Source organism: Heteronotia binoei, chromosome 2, assembly GCF_032191835.1.
Source record: "Heteronotia binoei isolate CCM8104 ecotype False Entrance Well chromosome 2, APGP_CSIRO_Hbin_v1, whole genome shotgun sequence".
Taxonomy (NCBI): Eukaryota; Metazoa; Chordata; class Lepidosauria; order Squamata; family Gekkonidae; genus Heteronotia; species Heteronotia binoei.
The window spans coordinates 96,627,110-96,644,762 of NC_083224.1; the positions used below are offsets into that span (position 1 = coordinate 96,627,110).

At 43.1% G+C, this 17,653-nt stretch overlaps 1 protein-coding gene across 1 annotated transcript in view; it reads right to left on the bottom strand.

The window, feature by feature from the left end:
- The window catches only part of ERI3 (ERI1 exoribonuclease family member 3), a 790,890-nt gene that overhangs the window by 324,500 nt on the left and 448,737 nt on the right, over positions 1-17,653 (bottom strand). Inside the window, exon 5 of the mRNA XM_060231702.1 lies at positions 5,595-5,686. Within this exon, the coding sequence (XP_060087685.1) occupies positions 5,595-5,686 (92 nt within the window). The remainder of the gene's footprint in view (positions 1-5,594; positions 5,687-17,653) is intronic.

The following is a 17,653-nucleotide window of genomic DNA, read 5'->3' on the forward strand; positions in this document are numbered from 1 at the left end:
TAACGCAGCTGGAGGCAATAGCCACACAAGGTCAGAAGACATTAACTGTAAAATACTACTCTTGAGGCAAAGGAGAATCCAGTACCAATGCCATTCTAATTCTCTTCCTGCACCTCTTCCCAAACACACACACACTACCAACAATTGCTAGACTATCACGCAGAGACCAAAACATGTCCTTATTATATAGCCTTAATTCAGTCCCTAGGGAAAATCTGAATTCCAGTACTAGAAATGAAGAATGGAAGAATTTTATTTTACTTTACCACATTTATATCTCACTTTTCTTCCATCATGATCTCAAGACAATGTATACGGGATTCCCAGGAGACCTTCCATCCAGGCGCTGATCATACTTTGCTTCAGTAAGGGAGCTATATTTATGTGCTTTTATCAGACCATGCCTTGGCATATATAGCCAAACGAAAAATGCAAAGCTCTGACCTACCTGTTTGGGAAGAACCCAGAACTCTTGCTGGTCAGTCCACTGGGAAGAGAGATTCCCCTTTTCTATCAGTTTCATTCAAGACCCTTTTCTCTCCAAGACTCAAGAAGCAAAGAGTGCTAGGAAACATATCAGCAAGTGCCATCATGCTTCTGGGCACCTGGCATACTCTCCAAGCTGTTTCTATGAAAATTTCAGAAGAGAGTATCAGGGAGAGTCTCAGATGTCAATTTAGGTTAGTAAATGTAAAAGCTAACTGTACATACATATGACTGAGATACGCGGGGGGTGGGGAGAGAATAATTCTGTCCTCCATTCCCCATAGGGATTTTTGCTGCCAGTTCACTCCCCATTTTTCAAGTTTGTATTAATCAGGCAAAGGCAAGAAGCCTCTTAATGTTGAACAGAATACACATGTATTATCTCAGGCAACATGCCCCTTAAGATAGGGGGAAACCCATATCACACTGAAAGCCAAGCAGAGATACAAACAAGTTGTGGATGTCAGATTAGCATTATATGTGTCAAGCCCACAAACCTTTCCTTATGAGAAAACTATCACCATTCTGTTTGGGAGACGCAGATTCTACATCATAAAAATCCACTTACTTTCTATAAGGGCAGATATTACTGATGGTAACATGTGTGCTCAAAACTAAATTATGTTTCCCTTAGAAGATACTAAAAAACTTGCATGTACAGTAGAAATACATATGCAGGATCCAGCACACAGCAGCCTACACAAACATCCATTTGAAAGAAAATCAAACCCTAGCAAACCACAGCAGTAATGGACATAGAATAATGCAAAAGGTAACCTAGTAGTAAAATGTTCTGCCTAAAGTGAAATCAACAACCCACTGATCCCTTAAAGATCAACCCATTCAGTCCAAGCCACAATGTATTAGATGGAAAAAGCAAGAGGCTTACAAGACCCTCCAGGTTCACTGACTTGGGAGAAAAATTCACTCCAAGCCTAAATATGATGATCATACTCAGACCTCACTACAAACCAGGCACAAACTTAACAAAAGATAAATGTGACACAAGGATAACATATTACAGTTACTGAGCTTATGTTGAGTTGAGTAAGGTTTACTTTTTATTTTAGAATAAGTGAACATGGTTTCAAGATGGTAAAAGAAAAGTCTAATATCAGCCTGCAGGGAGGCATAGTTATAGGGGCAGGCAAGGCACTCTGGCATCTTTGTAGCTTCATGTTGGTTGTGTCTGCAGTCTAGCACAACTAAGCACATTCATCCACTGAATACTGCTGGGAAGTGAAAAAAAGAATCAGGGAAAGGTGACACTAGCAAGCTCAATTTCTTCACATCATTAGCTCTGAGCTGACTCAGGGTCAACCATGTCAGCACAGAAAGTTTTAACAAGAGTATTTATTGACACGCACATTTGTATATGCAAGGAGGAAGAAGAGGAGAAGAAAATTAGGAGGCTACCCTGCGCACAAAGAAATTACTAGTCATGTTGTAAGACAAAAGAACAACATAAAAACCATGAATTGGTTACACCAAAAGAGGTATAAACCCTCCATATTTTATTTTCATTTATTTAAGATTGTAACAGGGCACAGTCAACACAGTAGGGCAATATGCCCTCCAGGTGGCAGGGCTGGATCTACATATTTTTTGAGGGGGGAGGGAGTAAAAAATGCTGCCCCCTTATATTTTTCCTTTATATATACATATATTATCAATGTTTATAATATAGATTTATCATAAACAACAGAATAAATTGTGTTGACTTCTATGAATAGTTAATAATAACATTTTCATATTATTTTATCCATCATTAGCTAAGCATTTTTCCTAGAATTCCTTTTGTTATAGGGGGCTAAAGGAGTTCATAGCCAGACATGCATTCTCCTCTCTTCCATTTCATCCTCACAACAACCCTTCAAGATAGGTCAGGATGAGAGTGTGTAACTGGCCCAATGTCACCCAGCAAGCTTCCACGGCACAAGAGGGGATTCAAATCTGGGTCTTCCAGGTACCAATCCAACACTCTTAATCTCTACAGCACACTAGCTCACAAAGTGGCTTAAACTCAAGCTCAGGAGGCTGGAACATTTGATGCACACAATTTGTGTGTGTACATTAGTTTGTTTTAAAAGTCTTCAAAAGACAGGAGAGCAAGTTTGGTGTAGTAGTTAAGTGCGTGAACTCTTATCTGGGAGAACTGGGTTTGATTCCCCACTCCTCCATTTGCACCTGCTAAAATGGCCTTGGGTTAGCCATAGCTTTGGCAGAGGTTGTCCTTGAAAGGGCAAAGGTTGTCCTTGAAAGGGCAGCTGCTGTGAGAGCCTTCTCAGCCATAGCTCTGGCAGAGGTTGTCCTTGAAAGGGCAGCTGCTGTGAGAGCCTTCTCAGCCCTACCTACCTCACAGGGTGTCTGTTGTGGGGGGAGAAGATATAGGAGATTGTAAGCTGCTCTGAGTCTCTGATTCATAGAGAAGGGCAGGGTATAAATCTGCAATTCTTATTCTTGTTGTTTTTTGGTTCACTACCCAAAGCAGCTTACAATAAACAGGTTAAGAGAAAAGGCAGCTTACAATAAACATCAGAAATTAAGAGAAGAAGCTATCAACACGACCCAGCATACCTCACCAAGCTTTGGAACTACTAAGAACATACCTTATCAGGCTTTGGAACTACTATGGTATCTCTTCCATAACCAAACATATTTTTATAATGGAATTTTAATTTGCACTCTTACTTAGTGCAATTTAACAATTAAAAATTTGGATTGGGGTTTTGAAGAATTAGAAATTGCAAACATAGGAGGGAGTTGTGCCTCAATTAACAAAACTCAAAACTGAAGAACAAAGACATCTGACGTATCTAAACTACATCTTTTGGGTTTTTCTGAAATTAAAGATATAATAAGCACTACAGATTTGATAGTGATCAGATGCTTGGCCAAGTCCTATGTAACTACATATTTGCATATGGGCAAATTCAGTAAATGTGGGACAATGAATAAAATCATATACATATGATGAATGCTCATGCACCCTGTAAGCAAGGGCCACTTTAACTTGCTAGAGCAGGAGTAAAGAAGTGTAAGGAGCAGAGTTCAGAGAATGGCAAAGGTGTTCTGGAACCAGACTGCCAGTCTCTTTGACTAGCATAAGTGTTCTGGGACTAGATTCCCAGCAGGCAGGGTGGATTGCCAGTCCCCGAGACCACTACAGGTTTTCTGGGATGGGATTTCCAGGGGACAGAGTGGATTGCCACCCCCTGGAACTAGTCAGAAGTGTACTGTTACTGAACTGATGGGGGTAGGGTGGATTGTCAGCTCCCAGGACTAGCACAAGCATTTTGGGACCAGATTGAGAAGGGGAAGGGTGGCTGGGGCTGCAGAGTTCCCTAGAGTAATTGGAATTAACACATGGAATTCACTGCCACGGGAGGTGGTGGCAGCTACATGCATAGACAGCTTCAGGAGGGGATTGGATAAATATCTGGAGCAGAGGTCCATCAGTGGCTCTTAGCCACAGGGTATTGATGGAACTCTCTGTCTGGGGCAGTGATGCTCTGTATTCTTGATGCTGGGGGGGGGGGGGGGGCGCAACTGTTGGATGGCTTCTAGTGTCCTGGCCCCACTGATGGACTACAGTGATAGGTCCACTTAGGAAAGAGGGGCAAGACTTTCCTGCCCTGAACTGCGAATGAAGCACTATTGAAGGAGGAGGAGAAGCAAAAATCCCTTCCGTGCAACAGCTCCAGGCTGGGCATTAGCGCTTGCTTTGCCATCTGGTTGATTCCTGCTGTGTGCACAGCAACTGCCTCGTGGCGCCCCTCTTTAGCCAGCACCCAGGGCAAAAAAACCCCTCTGCCCCTCCCTAGATCTGGCCCTGCCAGGTGGTAGGCTTGTTGAAGTCAGGCATGCCCATGAAGCCATGTAGGAGAGAATCACAGACAAGAAGACCACAGAAGCAAATCCATGAAAAATAACTAACATAATACTCAATACTGTTAAATTTCAATACTATTATCCACATAATACATATAGTTCATACATATAGTTCAATCACAACAATTCATCAAGGTCAAGTAAGCTTCATACATACAAAATTTTAACTTGCTGAAAGCTTTACATCATTTTCAACAATGACAAAATGCTAGTGCAAAATTTGAAAAGTCCTTTAAACATGTTCAGAATATAAGTAGATGTTCCAAGAGACCCTCAACATGGATAGCCAGGGTATTCTGCACATTTCAATAAGATCACATCTTCATTTAGGAGAGGCAAGTTGAACAGTTCACAGGCTTTCAATTATTTTTCTCCACAGAGTATCCAGCATAATGTCTGATGAAGCCAGCAACATCCCCAACCCAGCAGGGCCAGGTGAGGGATAAACATCCACCACATGGGATAGCCCTAAGATTTAATATGCTGGAACGAGTTGGCAGGGATGGGTGATTCATAAATCTAATTTATTTATTTATTTATACACACACACACACACACACACACATATACATACATACACACACACACACATATACACATATACACACATACACACACACATATATACACACATATACATATATACACACATACACACACATATACACACATACACAGATATATATATACACACACACACACACATATACACGCATATATATATATATGTATATAAACAGATATACATATATATACACACATACATATACATTCACACACACACACACGTATAGATATGGAGTTGGAATGCGAGGCTGGCACAGTCACACCTGATCAGCAATAGTTCCTGCTAATCAACCCAGGAAGGTGACAACTCTCAGTGAGGCAAGCAGGAATAGGCAGGCATGCCCCAGGAAGTCTCCTTTATAAGAACCAGAGACTCAGGTCTGGGAGGACGTGCTAGCTCTCCTCTTCCAGGTAACCAGCTACAGGGAGGGCAACTGAAAAAGAGGAAGGCCTAGGGTGCATGCCAAGTCTTTGATTGAAAGGCTCATGAGATATGGAGTGATTGTACTGTACTGCATCGTCTGTATCCCCAAAATATCAGACATAGCAATATTCACCTGCCGAAGGAGGAGAAGGAGAAAGAGGAGGAAACCTTGCCAGGGAAAAGAGTGGTCACACCATAAATGTACAATAGTCCATACAATACTCACATTACTTTCAAATCCCAGTCTCCACAGGTTACAAAAATTGACTTGACACTGGGATCCAAGAGGCCTTCCTTTGCCATCCACTCATCGACCCTCTAAAATAAACAGATGGAAAAGAGATGAGCCTTCTGAAACATGGAAAGAGACGCAACAGTCAAATGCCGATAAGCTTTACAATCACAAGAGGAGAAAATTGTGATCTTATCTGATATGGCTCCCTCCCAGTCTGTTCTCCTCACTTCTATGAAAGTATACTTGGACCTTTGAAGATTTCTGATAGGAGACATCAAGCAGCCAGAGAAGGGGTGATCTTATCAGGCATGACAACATTTCTGATTACAGATTGGCCCTCACATAATATTTATGAGACAATAATATTGCTTGGTCATTTTATGTGCACCCCAACTCTCCTCATCTCCAAAATACTAAAGACTAGTAAAGCAGGTATGAGTTTAACACACCCTCCAAATTAGTAATTGTTTATCAAACCATGTTCAGATTTTGAACAAAATAAGACACTGACAAAGGGATCCCATCAGTCATCAAGCGGAGAACAGAAGAACTACATAGCAGGGCTTCCTATATTATCCAGCCACATAATGGTAGTGAGCAGACCACACCAGCAGATATCTTATTTTGTACAATTATCATTGATTTATTATTACCACAACTACTACTTAATGTCCTTTAATGGGTACCTGCATGAAAAATAGATCCCTCTTTTCAATGGAACAAATAACCCAAAAATTCACTTCCCTATGTCTGTGTTATTTCTTCCATCCAGATTCTGCACGACTTCAAGAAATATTTGCAATTCTTGAAACACTTATTTAAGCCAAATGCCATAACTATTTTATAGATGTGAAATAGGGACCAACTCTCAGATGTCAGAGATCTATGCAAATATCCCCATTCATACAATGCTACAGCTAGAAACCTGTGTGTTATAATAAATTAACTTGCAGGTTGCATCTCTTCACTTCATGGAGGCTTGAAAGACAGTTAATACAAATTAAACAAACAAATCAACACCACAGACTTAGGAAGCTACATTCAATTCCCTGTCCATATTCTACATGAGACACTGACCTATCGTGCATGAAAGAACAGATAACTAATTTCTATGAAACTCTACAAAATATCTGCTTACGAAATATGTTTCCATGCACCCCTCCATATACACAAAAGTTGCCAAAATATAGCGTATTTTAGCATAATCAATCAAAAAAAAAGTTTAGGAAGGCCTTAATTCAGCTTCCAAATTAAATTCTTACTCAGAGGCCTGGATGTAAAGAACTGCATGACTAGTTATGCTAGATGAGTCCAGAAGCACCTTAGAGGCCAACAATGTTTTCATATCTGATGAAGGGAGCTTTAGAACATAAGAGAAGCCATGTTGGATCAGGCCAATGGCCCATCCAGTCCAACACTCTGTGTCACACAGTGGCAAAAAAAATTTTTATACACACACACACATACACACACTATGGCTAATAGCCACTGATGGACCTGTGCTCCATATTTTTATCTAAACCCCTCTTGAAGGTGGCCATGCTTGGGGCCACCACCACCTCTTGTGGCAGTGAATTCCACGTTAATCACCCTTTGGGTGAAGAAGTACTTCTTTTTATCCGTTTTAACCTGTCTGCTCAGCAATTTCATCGAATGCCCACAAGTTCTTGTATTGTGAGAAAGGGAGAAAAGTACCTCTTTCTCTACTTTCTCCATTCCATGCATTATCTTGTAAACCTCTATCATGTCACCCCGCAGTCGACGTTTCTCCAAGCTAAAGAGTCCCAAGCGTTTCAACCTTTCTTAATAGGGAAAGTGTTCCAGCCCTTTAATCATTCTAGTTGCCCTTTTCTGGACTTTCTCCAATGCTATAATATCCTTTTTGAGGTGCGGCTACCAGAACTGCACACAGTACTCCAAATGAGACCGCACCATCGATTTATACAGGGGAATTATGATACTGGCTGATTTGTTTTCAATTCCCTCCCTAATAATTCCCAGCATGGCGTTGGCCTTTTTTATTGCAAACGCACACTGTCTTGACATTTTCAGTGACATTTACCACGACCCCAAGATCTTTCTCTTGGTCAGTCTCTGCCAGTTCACACCCCATCAACTTGTATTTGTAGCTGGGATTCTTGGCCCCAATGTGCATTACTTTGCACTTGGCCACACTGAACTGCATCTGCCACATTGATGCCCACTCACCCAGCCTCAACAGGTCCCTTTGGAGTTCCTCACAATCCTCTCTGGTTCTCACTACCCTGAACAATTTAGTGTCATCCGCAAACTTGGCCACTTCACTACTCACTCCCAACTCTAAATCATTTATGAACAAGTTAAAGAGCATGGGACCCAGTATCGAGCCCTGCGGCACCCCACTACTTACCGTCCTCCACTGCGAAGAATGCCCATTTATACTCACTCTCTGCTTCCTATTACTCAGCCAGTTTTTGATCCACAAGAGGATCTGTCCTTTTACTCCATGACTCTCAAGCTTTCTAAGGAGCCTTTGATGAGGAACTTTATCAAAAGCTTTCTGGAAGTCAAGGTAAACAACATCTATCGGGTCTCCTTTGTCCACATGTTTGTTCACCCCCTCAAAGAAATGTAACAGGTTAGTGAGGCAAGATCTTCCCTTACAGAATCCATGCTGAGTCTTCCTCAATAACCCGTGTTCATCAATGTGCCTACTCATTCTGTCCTTGATAATGCTTTCTACCAACTTTCCCGGTATTGAAGTCAGACTGACTGGCCTGTAATTTCCCGGATCTCCTCTGGAACCCTTTTTAAAGATGGGGGTGACATTTGCTACCTTCCAGTCCTCAGGAACGGAGGCCGATATCAATGAAAGATTACAGATTTTTGTCAGAAGATCCACAAGTTCAACTTTGAGTTCTTTCAGAACTCTCGGATTTATGCCATATGGACCCGGTGACTTATTAGTTTTTAATTTGTCTATCAGTTGTAGGACCTCCTCTTTTGTCACCTCAATCTGACTCAGGTCTTTCAACACCCCTTCCAAAATTAGTGGTTCTGGGGCGGGCAAAAAGTTCTCATCTTCCACAGTGAAGACGGAGGCAAAAAATTAATTCAGCTTCTCAGCCATTTCCCTATCCTCCTTCAGTAATCCTTTTACCCCATGGTCATCCAAGGGCCCCACTGCCTCCCTGGATGGTTTCCTACTTCTAATATATTTGAAGAAATTTTTATTGTTGGTCTTTATGTTTTTTGCAATATGCTCCTCATAGTCCCTTTTTGCCTGCCTGATCACAGTCTTGCATTTGATTTGCCACAGCCTGTGTTCCCTTTTACTAATCTCACTTGGACTGGTTTTCCACCGCTTAAAGGAGTCCTTCTTACCTTTTACAGCTTCCATTACTTTGTTTGTTAACCACGCAGGCCTTTTCTTATGCCTGTTTGTGCCTTTCCTAACTTGTGGTATGTATTTTATCTGAGCTTCTAGGATTATAGTTTTAAATAGTCTCCAAGCTTCCCCAAAGGTTTTGACTGTATTTACCTTTCCTTTCGGTTTCCTCTTCACATGCCTCCTCATCTCAGAGAATTTACCCCTTTTAAAGTTAAACGTGGTTGTGGCGGTCTTTTTGGGCAACTCCCTATTTATACAAACTGTGAAATCAATAACATTATGGTCACTGCTCCCAAGCGGCGCAATCACTTTTACATCTCTCACCAAGTCTTGGGCATTACTTAGGACCAAATCCAGGATCACCCCACCCCTGGTAGGTTCTGAGACCATCTGCTCCATAGCACAGTCATTGAGAGCATCAAGAAACTCAATCTCTTTCTCTCGACCAGGACACATATTGACCCAATCAATCTGCGGGTAGTTAAAATCACCTATTACGACACAGTTTTTACGTTTAGCCGCTATCTTTAAGCCTTCCATCATATTATAATCGTCCTCCATCTTTTGATTTGGTGGGCGATAACAGACTCCCATAGTTAAATTTCCTTTTGGACCCTCTATTTCAACCCAAAGCATTTCTAAAAGTGAATCTAATTCTCTGACCTCAGTCTTACTGGATTGTATATCCTCTCTGACATACAGAGCCACTCCACCTCCAACCCTTCCCTCCCTATCCTTCCGATATAACTTATATCCAGGAATCACCGTGCCCCACTGATTCTCCTCATTCCACCAAGTTTCTGAAATTCCCACAATGTCTATGTTTTCTCCCAACACTAAGCATTCCAATTCACCAATTTTACTTCAAACACTTCTGGCATTTGCATACAAACATCTATAATTTCCCAGGCAAGCTAGGCCCACCACCTTCCTCCTGCCGCCTCGAGACTCTGGCAGACAGTCCATACTGCTTGTCACCATCACAGTGGACAACTCTGATCCGTTACCCGGTAGAAAAATAGCAGCCAACCCTTCATCTCTTTGAGACGAGTCCTCCCAAACCAGAGACATTTCATCTCCTGTCGGCTTTCCCCCAAGATTTAGTTTAAAAACTGCTCTGCCACCTTTTTGATTTTAAGCGCCAGCAGCCTGGTTCCATCCGGGACAAGCTTTGACTCTCAAAAGCTCATACCCCCATTCTGTTATATCCATAGTCCGAGGTATATTGCCAAGCAGATCCAGCTAAGTGCGGGTGTTGACTGGTCCATGCTGAATATGATTGTCTTAATTTTTTTTGTGGCTTTGTATTTTATAACCTTATATTAACTTAGTGATGGAAGGTTTTGAAGTAGCAACATGTGTATTGGATGGTGTGGATTAGTTGGTTCTATATGTTGTTGCTGTTCTCTTGTCTATTTTATCCTTTATACATAAAAGCCCTGTTGTAGTGGCCAAATGGAGCTCTCCGATTGGCTTAGGGGTGCATTCCATGTACTTCATAAACCACTGGCCCATCAGTCAGCGTCTCTGGCCTCCCACTGGCTGACTCCCCTGCCCCTGCCTACTGCAGGCCTGAGAATGTTGAACAAACTGCTAAAACAGTCTTTCCTTAGAGACCGACACATCTACAATGCTTCTCTGGGTCCTCTCTGTCAATTGGCCTCAGAAAGGGCTGCTGCTCTACTGCAGCCTCATTAAAGGCATCGCAGCAGCCAGAGGCAACAGACCTCTGCCACCCCATCAACAGCCCACACAGATGGCTCCCAGCACACACAGCCTCAAAAGGTCACCGAAATAGCCAGGGAGCCACCACCACCACCCTGCCATAATACAACTAGGCAGCAAGACCTGGCCATAATGCAACTAGGCAGCAAGACCTGGCCCTGCTGGGAGTGTTTCCTCAGAGGCCATGGCTGCCACCTCTTTCCTGTCACTCCCTCTCTCCCTCTTCCCCTCAGGCTCGCTCCAGGACAACGAAGATTGGACCACTGGGGAAGCTGCTAGTCAGAGGCTGTTGTAAGGCAATCAAGTCACAGACTTTCAGCCTAACCTACCTCACAGGGTTGTTGTGCATATCAAAAGGGGGAGAAGAGAATGATATAAGCTGCTTTAGTTCCCACTGCAGGTAGAAGCTGCAGGGAGGTGGGAGGAGATGGAAAATGGCTGTACAGAAAATGGCCACCTTGTGGTGCATACTCTATGTTGGCCTCAAAGGTGCTCCTGGACTCAAATTAAGCAGACCAGAATGATTACTCTCTATTGACTACTTCTGAACACAGGGAATTCCGGATGTGGGCTTCTCAAACATCATCTCTCCCATGCTGCATAAGAATCTATAGACATAACACTGGTTTCAGGTTGGGAAATCCCATTTCCCTTAATGGTTGGGACTGGGTGGGACTGCACTGCAGTCCTTTGGACCATCAAATTATCAATCAAGAGTACTTGCATGCCAATGGTTCAGCCTGCTCCTCTCTCTGCCCAAGTGACTGTTGCTAGCCAGCGAAGCTGATTCTCTCAGGTAAATGCAACCAACCTTACTTCTGGCAGATATTGGCTCTCCCTACTCTCCCATTGGCTGAGTCGCCTGTCGCACTAATTCACAGAGCAGAGAAAGAAACCCTAACTTAGAATGACTGAGGGAGGGAGACAAGCTGAGAACTCATTTGGAAAGGAGGGGAAATGGCATCTGGTGGTGGGAGGGAGGGAGAGAGAGACAGGCAGGCAGGCAGGCAGCAGTTGGTCTAAAAGGTGTCACTACAGGCCTCTGAGGCAGAACTCATTGGGGCCAGTTCTGACTATGGCTGCCAGTTCCATGTTTTGTGATGGAGTCTGAGGAGGCCAGAGGAGTCAGGGCTTCAGAATGGGGTTCTTGCTATGGGAGCTGACTGGGTGATTTTGGACCAGTCACAGACTTCCAGCCTAAACTGCCTCAGGGGGTTGTGAGAGGAGAATGCCTTCAGTTGGATGAAGCTGCCTTCCCCCCCCCCTCCACTGTGGAGAAAGACAGCCTATGTAGTGGCTGCAGGGAGGGGGAAGGTGATAGAAAACTGAAGTCAGAAGGGAAGATAAAGGGAAAGAGACAGGGTTGCCAACTCCAGGTTAGGAAATTCCTGAATATTTAAGCGGTGGGGCCTGGAGAGGGTAGGGTTTGAGAAAGGGTGGGACTTCAAATAGGTACAATGTCATTTCCCCCTGGGGAATCACTGTTGCCAATCTCCAAGTGATGATTGGAAATCACTCAGTATTACAACTGCTCTCCAGTTGGCAGAGATCAGTATCCTTTGAGGTGGGGGGGAGTGAATGCCTTTAGTTGGATGTGTGGGAAGACGGCAAGGGTGGGGTGAGTGAATACCAAGAGTTGGGGAGAGGCAGCAAGGGTGTGGGTGAGTGAATGTCATTGGGGGGGTGGTAAGTGGCATGCCAAGGGTGCAGGGTAGTTAAGAGGAAGAAATGGTTTGGGCGGGGGGTGTTAGGATGGGGGGTGGGAAGACACCAAGGGTGGCGGGGAGTGAATGCCTTCACTTGAGTGGGTGGGTAAATGGAAAGACAGCAACAATGGGGGGCACTCTCCCAGAGCCTCTTTCTAGAGGGGGCCATTTTTGCAAACGCAGCAGAACCAATGCAATTTGCCCAGTAGATCCAGGGCTACTCTGACAGTGCAAACCCAGCACTCCTGCTACTCCCAGAGGCTATCATTTCACTCCCAGAACACTTCTGCTACTCCAATGGGTTGTCGTTCCACTTGGGAGGGCTGTCATTCCAGTCCCAGAGCACTAATTCTACTTCTGGCATCATCTTTCCACTCTGGGACCTGTTATTCCAGCTTCAGACCAGTTTGTCTGGACCCAGAGACATTAATTTACAGTTGACTTTGTATTTTCATTGCAACTATTTTGTGCTGTGATGTATTTAAATTGAGCCCATGCAAGTCAGTTGGCACTCCCAGCTCCCATTATCTCCAGCGGGCTTTCAGGCCTCTCCCATTGTTTCCAATGGGTAATCCTATCATTCCTTTTAGTACATCCCCTCAGCAGAACTCAGCGTCATTTTGGCAATGCCAGCATAACAGGACTGATGTGAAGCACAGAATCACACTCTAAGCAAAGGGTTGCAAGCCCAGTGCTGACAGGGTGATTTCAGACCAGTCACACACTTCCAGCCTAATCTACCTCACAGGATTGTTGTGCAGATCAAAGCCGGGAGAAGAAAATGATGCAACTGCCTTGGTTCCCCCCCCCCCCCCTGTGAAGAAAAACTGTGCTTTGCCTATATAGAGGCTGCAAGGAGGGGGGAGGTGATGGAAACCTGAAGTCAGAGCGACAGATAAAGGGAAGGAGATAGGGTTTCCAACTCCCGGTTAGAAAATTCCTGGAGATTTAAGGGGTGGGGCCTGGAGAAGCTGGGGTTTGAGGAAGGGTAGGACCTCAGACAAGTACTATACCATTTTCCCCTGGGAAATCACTGCTGCCAATCTCCATCTCCGATGGGAAATTGGCCATGCTGTTTGAAAGTGTTTACAAGCATCAGCATTTGAACTGTGAAATATTTTTTGGAAGCTCATCGAAGCAAATGCAAAAGTATAACCACATCACGTATCACGTCTTGTGCCTTGCTGTACAGAAGAAATCATTCAGAGGACTGGTCTCCGTGGAGAACTTCATCATTCGAATTTCTACCTCCACCCATCTGATATAGGATTTGGGCACTGATTTGTTGTTAAATGACTTTGGATGAAGGTTTGAGTGTTCCTTTTGTATTTATTTTTGTACTAATTTACTGTTTAGTATTAGAAGAGTGTTTTTGTAAACAACATTTGTAGTAAATAATTTTGTATATTATTGGAGGCTGGTTTTTGCAGAGGTTCTTATATCCTTTTTTCCCTGCTCCATTATCTGCATTGCTCTTTATTGGTTGCACAATCTCCAGGTGGCAGCTGGAGATCATTCAGAATTACAACTGCTTTCCAGATGGCAGAGATCAGCACCCCTTGAGATGGGGGGAGTGAATGCCTTCAATTGAGTGGGTGGGAAGACAGGAAGAGGGGGCACTTGCCCAGAGCCTCCTTCTAGAGCCCATTGTATTTTTCTTCACAACGGGCCTTATTCCTTGTCTTCTTATAAAATTGAAAGGCATTTCAAAAGCAGTTCATGATAACAGCATAAGAATCTCACATTCAAAGGCAAAAAGTTATTAATTCCTTCAAAGTATGCCAAGACTTGGAACTGACCTATTTAAGAGGTGCTACATATGTATAAACCTATTCAATAAAAGTATTTTAATTCTTAAGAAGAAATGTGGAAGAAGGGAAAGAAGAACAAAAGGGATCAAAAAGTAACAGCATATAAGGAGCACACAGTGAGCCATACAGGACATCAATTTCAAGTCTTTAAGCTGACTTCTTTTCTCTGTAAGCTAAAAACAAGTAACAGAATCACAGTGGTGGCAGTTGAGGAGCACCCTTCTGGCTGGCAGGCAGATCTGCTCTTCCTCATCCCCATCTCACCTCTCTTTCTTCTCCCTGCTATGAGAGCAGATCATGCACAGTTATTTGCTCCTACCAATCTGGTTTGGGGGGTCTCTAGAGAAGGTTCAGATCACTCCCCCTCCCGTTTAATTCCCTTGGCAGCATCTTATTTATCATAAGGTTAAGACTTCATTCAAGATAGAAAAAACAAAAGGTACAAAAAGCTGTGTCTCAAAATATGGAAAGCTCGCACGAAAATCAAGTCAGGACAAAGTGAATGGAGTTTACTCAAAAGCCAATGATATGAGATATGCAGCTCAGCCCAGATGCAAAGAGGAATAAAGCCTCTGGTTGGTTAGCACTGAAAATGCTGTGATGCTGGGCTGTAGTTTAAGCTGCATACTCATACATCAAAAGAAATGCATTAGTCTTTAGCAAAAGTAAATGCTGGGCAAACAGCTTAAGAGAAAAGTAAATAAAGAAACGCAGAAGACAATTCTCTAACACAACAAAAATTGAACAAGTATTTAGATCACTTAAAGGTTTAATGATCTATTAGCAGTCAGACCCCTTCTACCACTGAGGGGCAGCTTAAAGGAGAAGCACCCCTCTGTACATTGCCCTGAAACCATAAATATAGGGCACTGCTTGCACCAGAATGGATGCCAGTCAGGCAGAAGCTTGGGAAATCAGTTTCAAAGCATGAGTAAAAGAGGCTGGCTGGCAACATCCCCCTCCTCATCCTGGAGACACACATGGCTCAGAACAATAGGTCACCCAGGATCTACTGATGCACTTAGGAATAACTTCATCAATACCCAAACCTGGCATCCCCTTTACCCATAATCCTTAAGTGTCATTTAAGCGATCCTTAAGTCTATTCACCTTCCTACTGCCCTTCCTGCCTGGTGCTTGTAGGGTCATCAAACTCGTGAAATTGCTGAGCAGACAGGTTAAAACGGATAAAAGGAAGTACTTCTTCACCCAAAGGGTGATTAACATGTGGAATTCACTGCCACAGGAGGTGGTGGCGGCCACAAGCATAGCCACCTTCAAGAGGGGTTTAGATAAAAATATGGAGCACAGGTCCATCAGTGGCTATTAGCCACAGTGTGTGTATATATATAAAAATTTTTGCCACTGTGTGACACAGAGTGTTGGACTGGATGGGCCGTTGGCCTGATCCAACATGGCTTCTCTTATGTTCTTTCCCACTTCTTTGTCTATCTCTGGTAGAACCATCAGCTCATTGCCCTCTGGCAGCGAGTCAACCTGCCTCAGGATATGTTTTGCCCTATAAATATGCCACCCTGCTGCTCCTGCAATGTGTTGTGTTCTTGGATCCCACTCACACTGCCATTTGCATGTGAATCCTCTCTCCCTCTCTCTCATGCGCGCTTCCTGAAATGCTGCCCATTTCCTATTCAACTCGCTGCTTCTGAAGACCTCTTCAAGACTGGTAATCATCACCCATCCTCACAATGCATTTCCCTTTCTTTCCTGATCTTCTTAGTTAGCTCTTGTATGTGTTTGCTGTGTACACCCCTGATTGCATCCTGGTTTTTCCTTCCCGTTTTGTTTTTTGTTTGTCCCAATAAAAGCCTTTCCCATAAATAACAGCCTCATTACTTCCAAGAGTTCTCATAGGGTCAAATCCCCATGTACATAAGGTGAAGATCCAAGTTACCTGCCTCTCACTCCATCTCCTTTTTTTTTAATAAACTTTACTGAATGTTTATCAATACAGTGATGACATGTCCATACATTTTACAAAGACAGGATCAGTCTAATTTAATGACAACTACAAAGTCTAGCAGTCAATATAGCAGAATAAAGAAAATTAAGTTCAAGATCAAAAATAAATCAGTTTCTTGTAAAATAAATTCTGAGGTACAATATTATGTTCCATTAAATAAGAAATCAAAGGAAACCAAACAGATACAACACATACTTCATAGTGTTCTAAAGATAATTCAAATGAGTTACATGCAATTTCGGATGCTGGTCTTACGACTGTTTTTAATAAACTTTGACTTTGAGTGTCTTTAATGGAATAAATATGTCTAGCATTTCTTTGTTCTTTGGCTTTCCATGCTAAGTATTTTAAAGATTTCTGTGATCTAATCCAATATTTTTGTTTAGTATAAATCAACTTTTTTTGAATACGATCATTTTCTAAAGTTCCCAATAGATTTCTTTCAGCTGTTAGTTTTTTGTGAATAAATTTACTGCCAGTTCTTTTATGTAGGGCTTCTAAGGATTTAATGTTGGTTATTAGATGTCTGATTGCTTCTTTTCTTTTTTAAGGTGAGAAGTAATCGAGATTACTTGTCCTCTGAGGGTAGCTTTAAAAGCATCCCAGCATACTGAAAGTGTAGTGTCTTGTGGAGAATTTTCTTTTAAAAAATTAGAAATGCTTGCTGTCTAATGCAGGAGTGTCAAACATGCAGTTCCGGGACCAAATCAGGCCCCAGAGGGCTCCTATCAGGCCCCTAAGCAACTGGCTGTCATCTGCTTCCTTCTCCCTATCTCTTGCTTCCTTTTGCATCACAGCTTGCTTTGCAAGGCTTGCTCAATTGCACCGGAGCTACAGAGCAAAACCTCTATTTTCTCCATTGGCTGAGGTCCTCCCTTGAGGAGGAAGCGGGGAGGGATAGCTTGCTTTGCCAGGCTCTCTCAATTGCACAGCAGAGCTACTGAGCCAAGACCAATGAGTGCTAACGTTTTAAGTTTTTTTATCTCTGCTACCTAATCTTAAAATAGGTACACACATGGCAGGGCATGGCCTGACATGGCTTGGCCCAACCTGACATGGCCTGGCCCAACAAGGTCTCATTTATGTCAGATCCAGCCCTCATATCAAATGAGTTCAACACCCCTGGTCTAATGTCTTCATGTCCATCTCCAAGCGAATTCCTCCAAAACTAAGTGGAGACTGTGTATTTTAGGTAACGTTGGATCCAATTGGCATGGCTCACATTCCCCATATGGGGCTACAAATTCAACTGCCACTACTGAACAAGTCCAGGAAATGTACACCTTTGGAGGCAAGCTTTATACATTTTGACCAGTACCTATCTTGGACTCTGATTTTCCCATGAAAGTTTGGCATAGGGCCTATCAGGGCTAGATTTTTACCCAGAACAGCACTGACAAGAGGAGAACAAATGTATTCTCTACTCTAAAGAGTACATGAGTGCTTAGTTACGACTT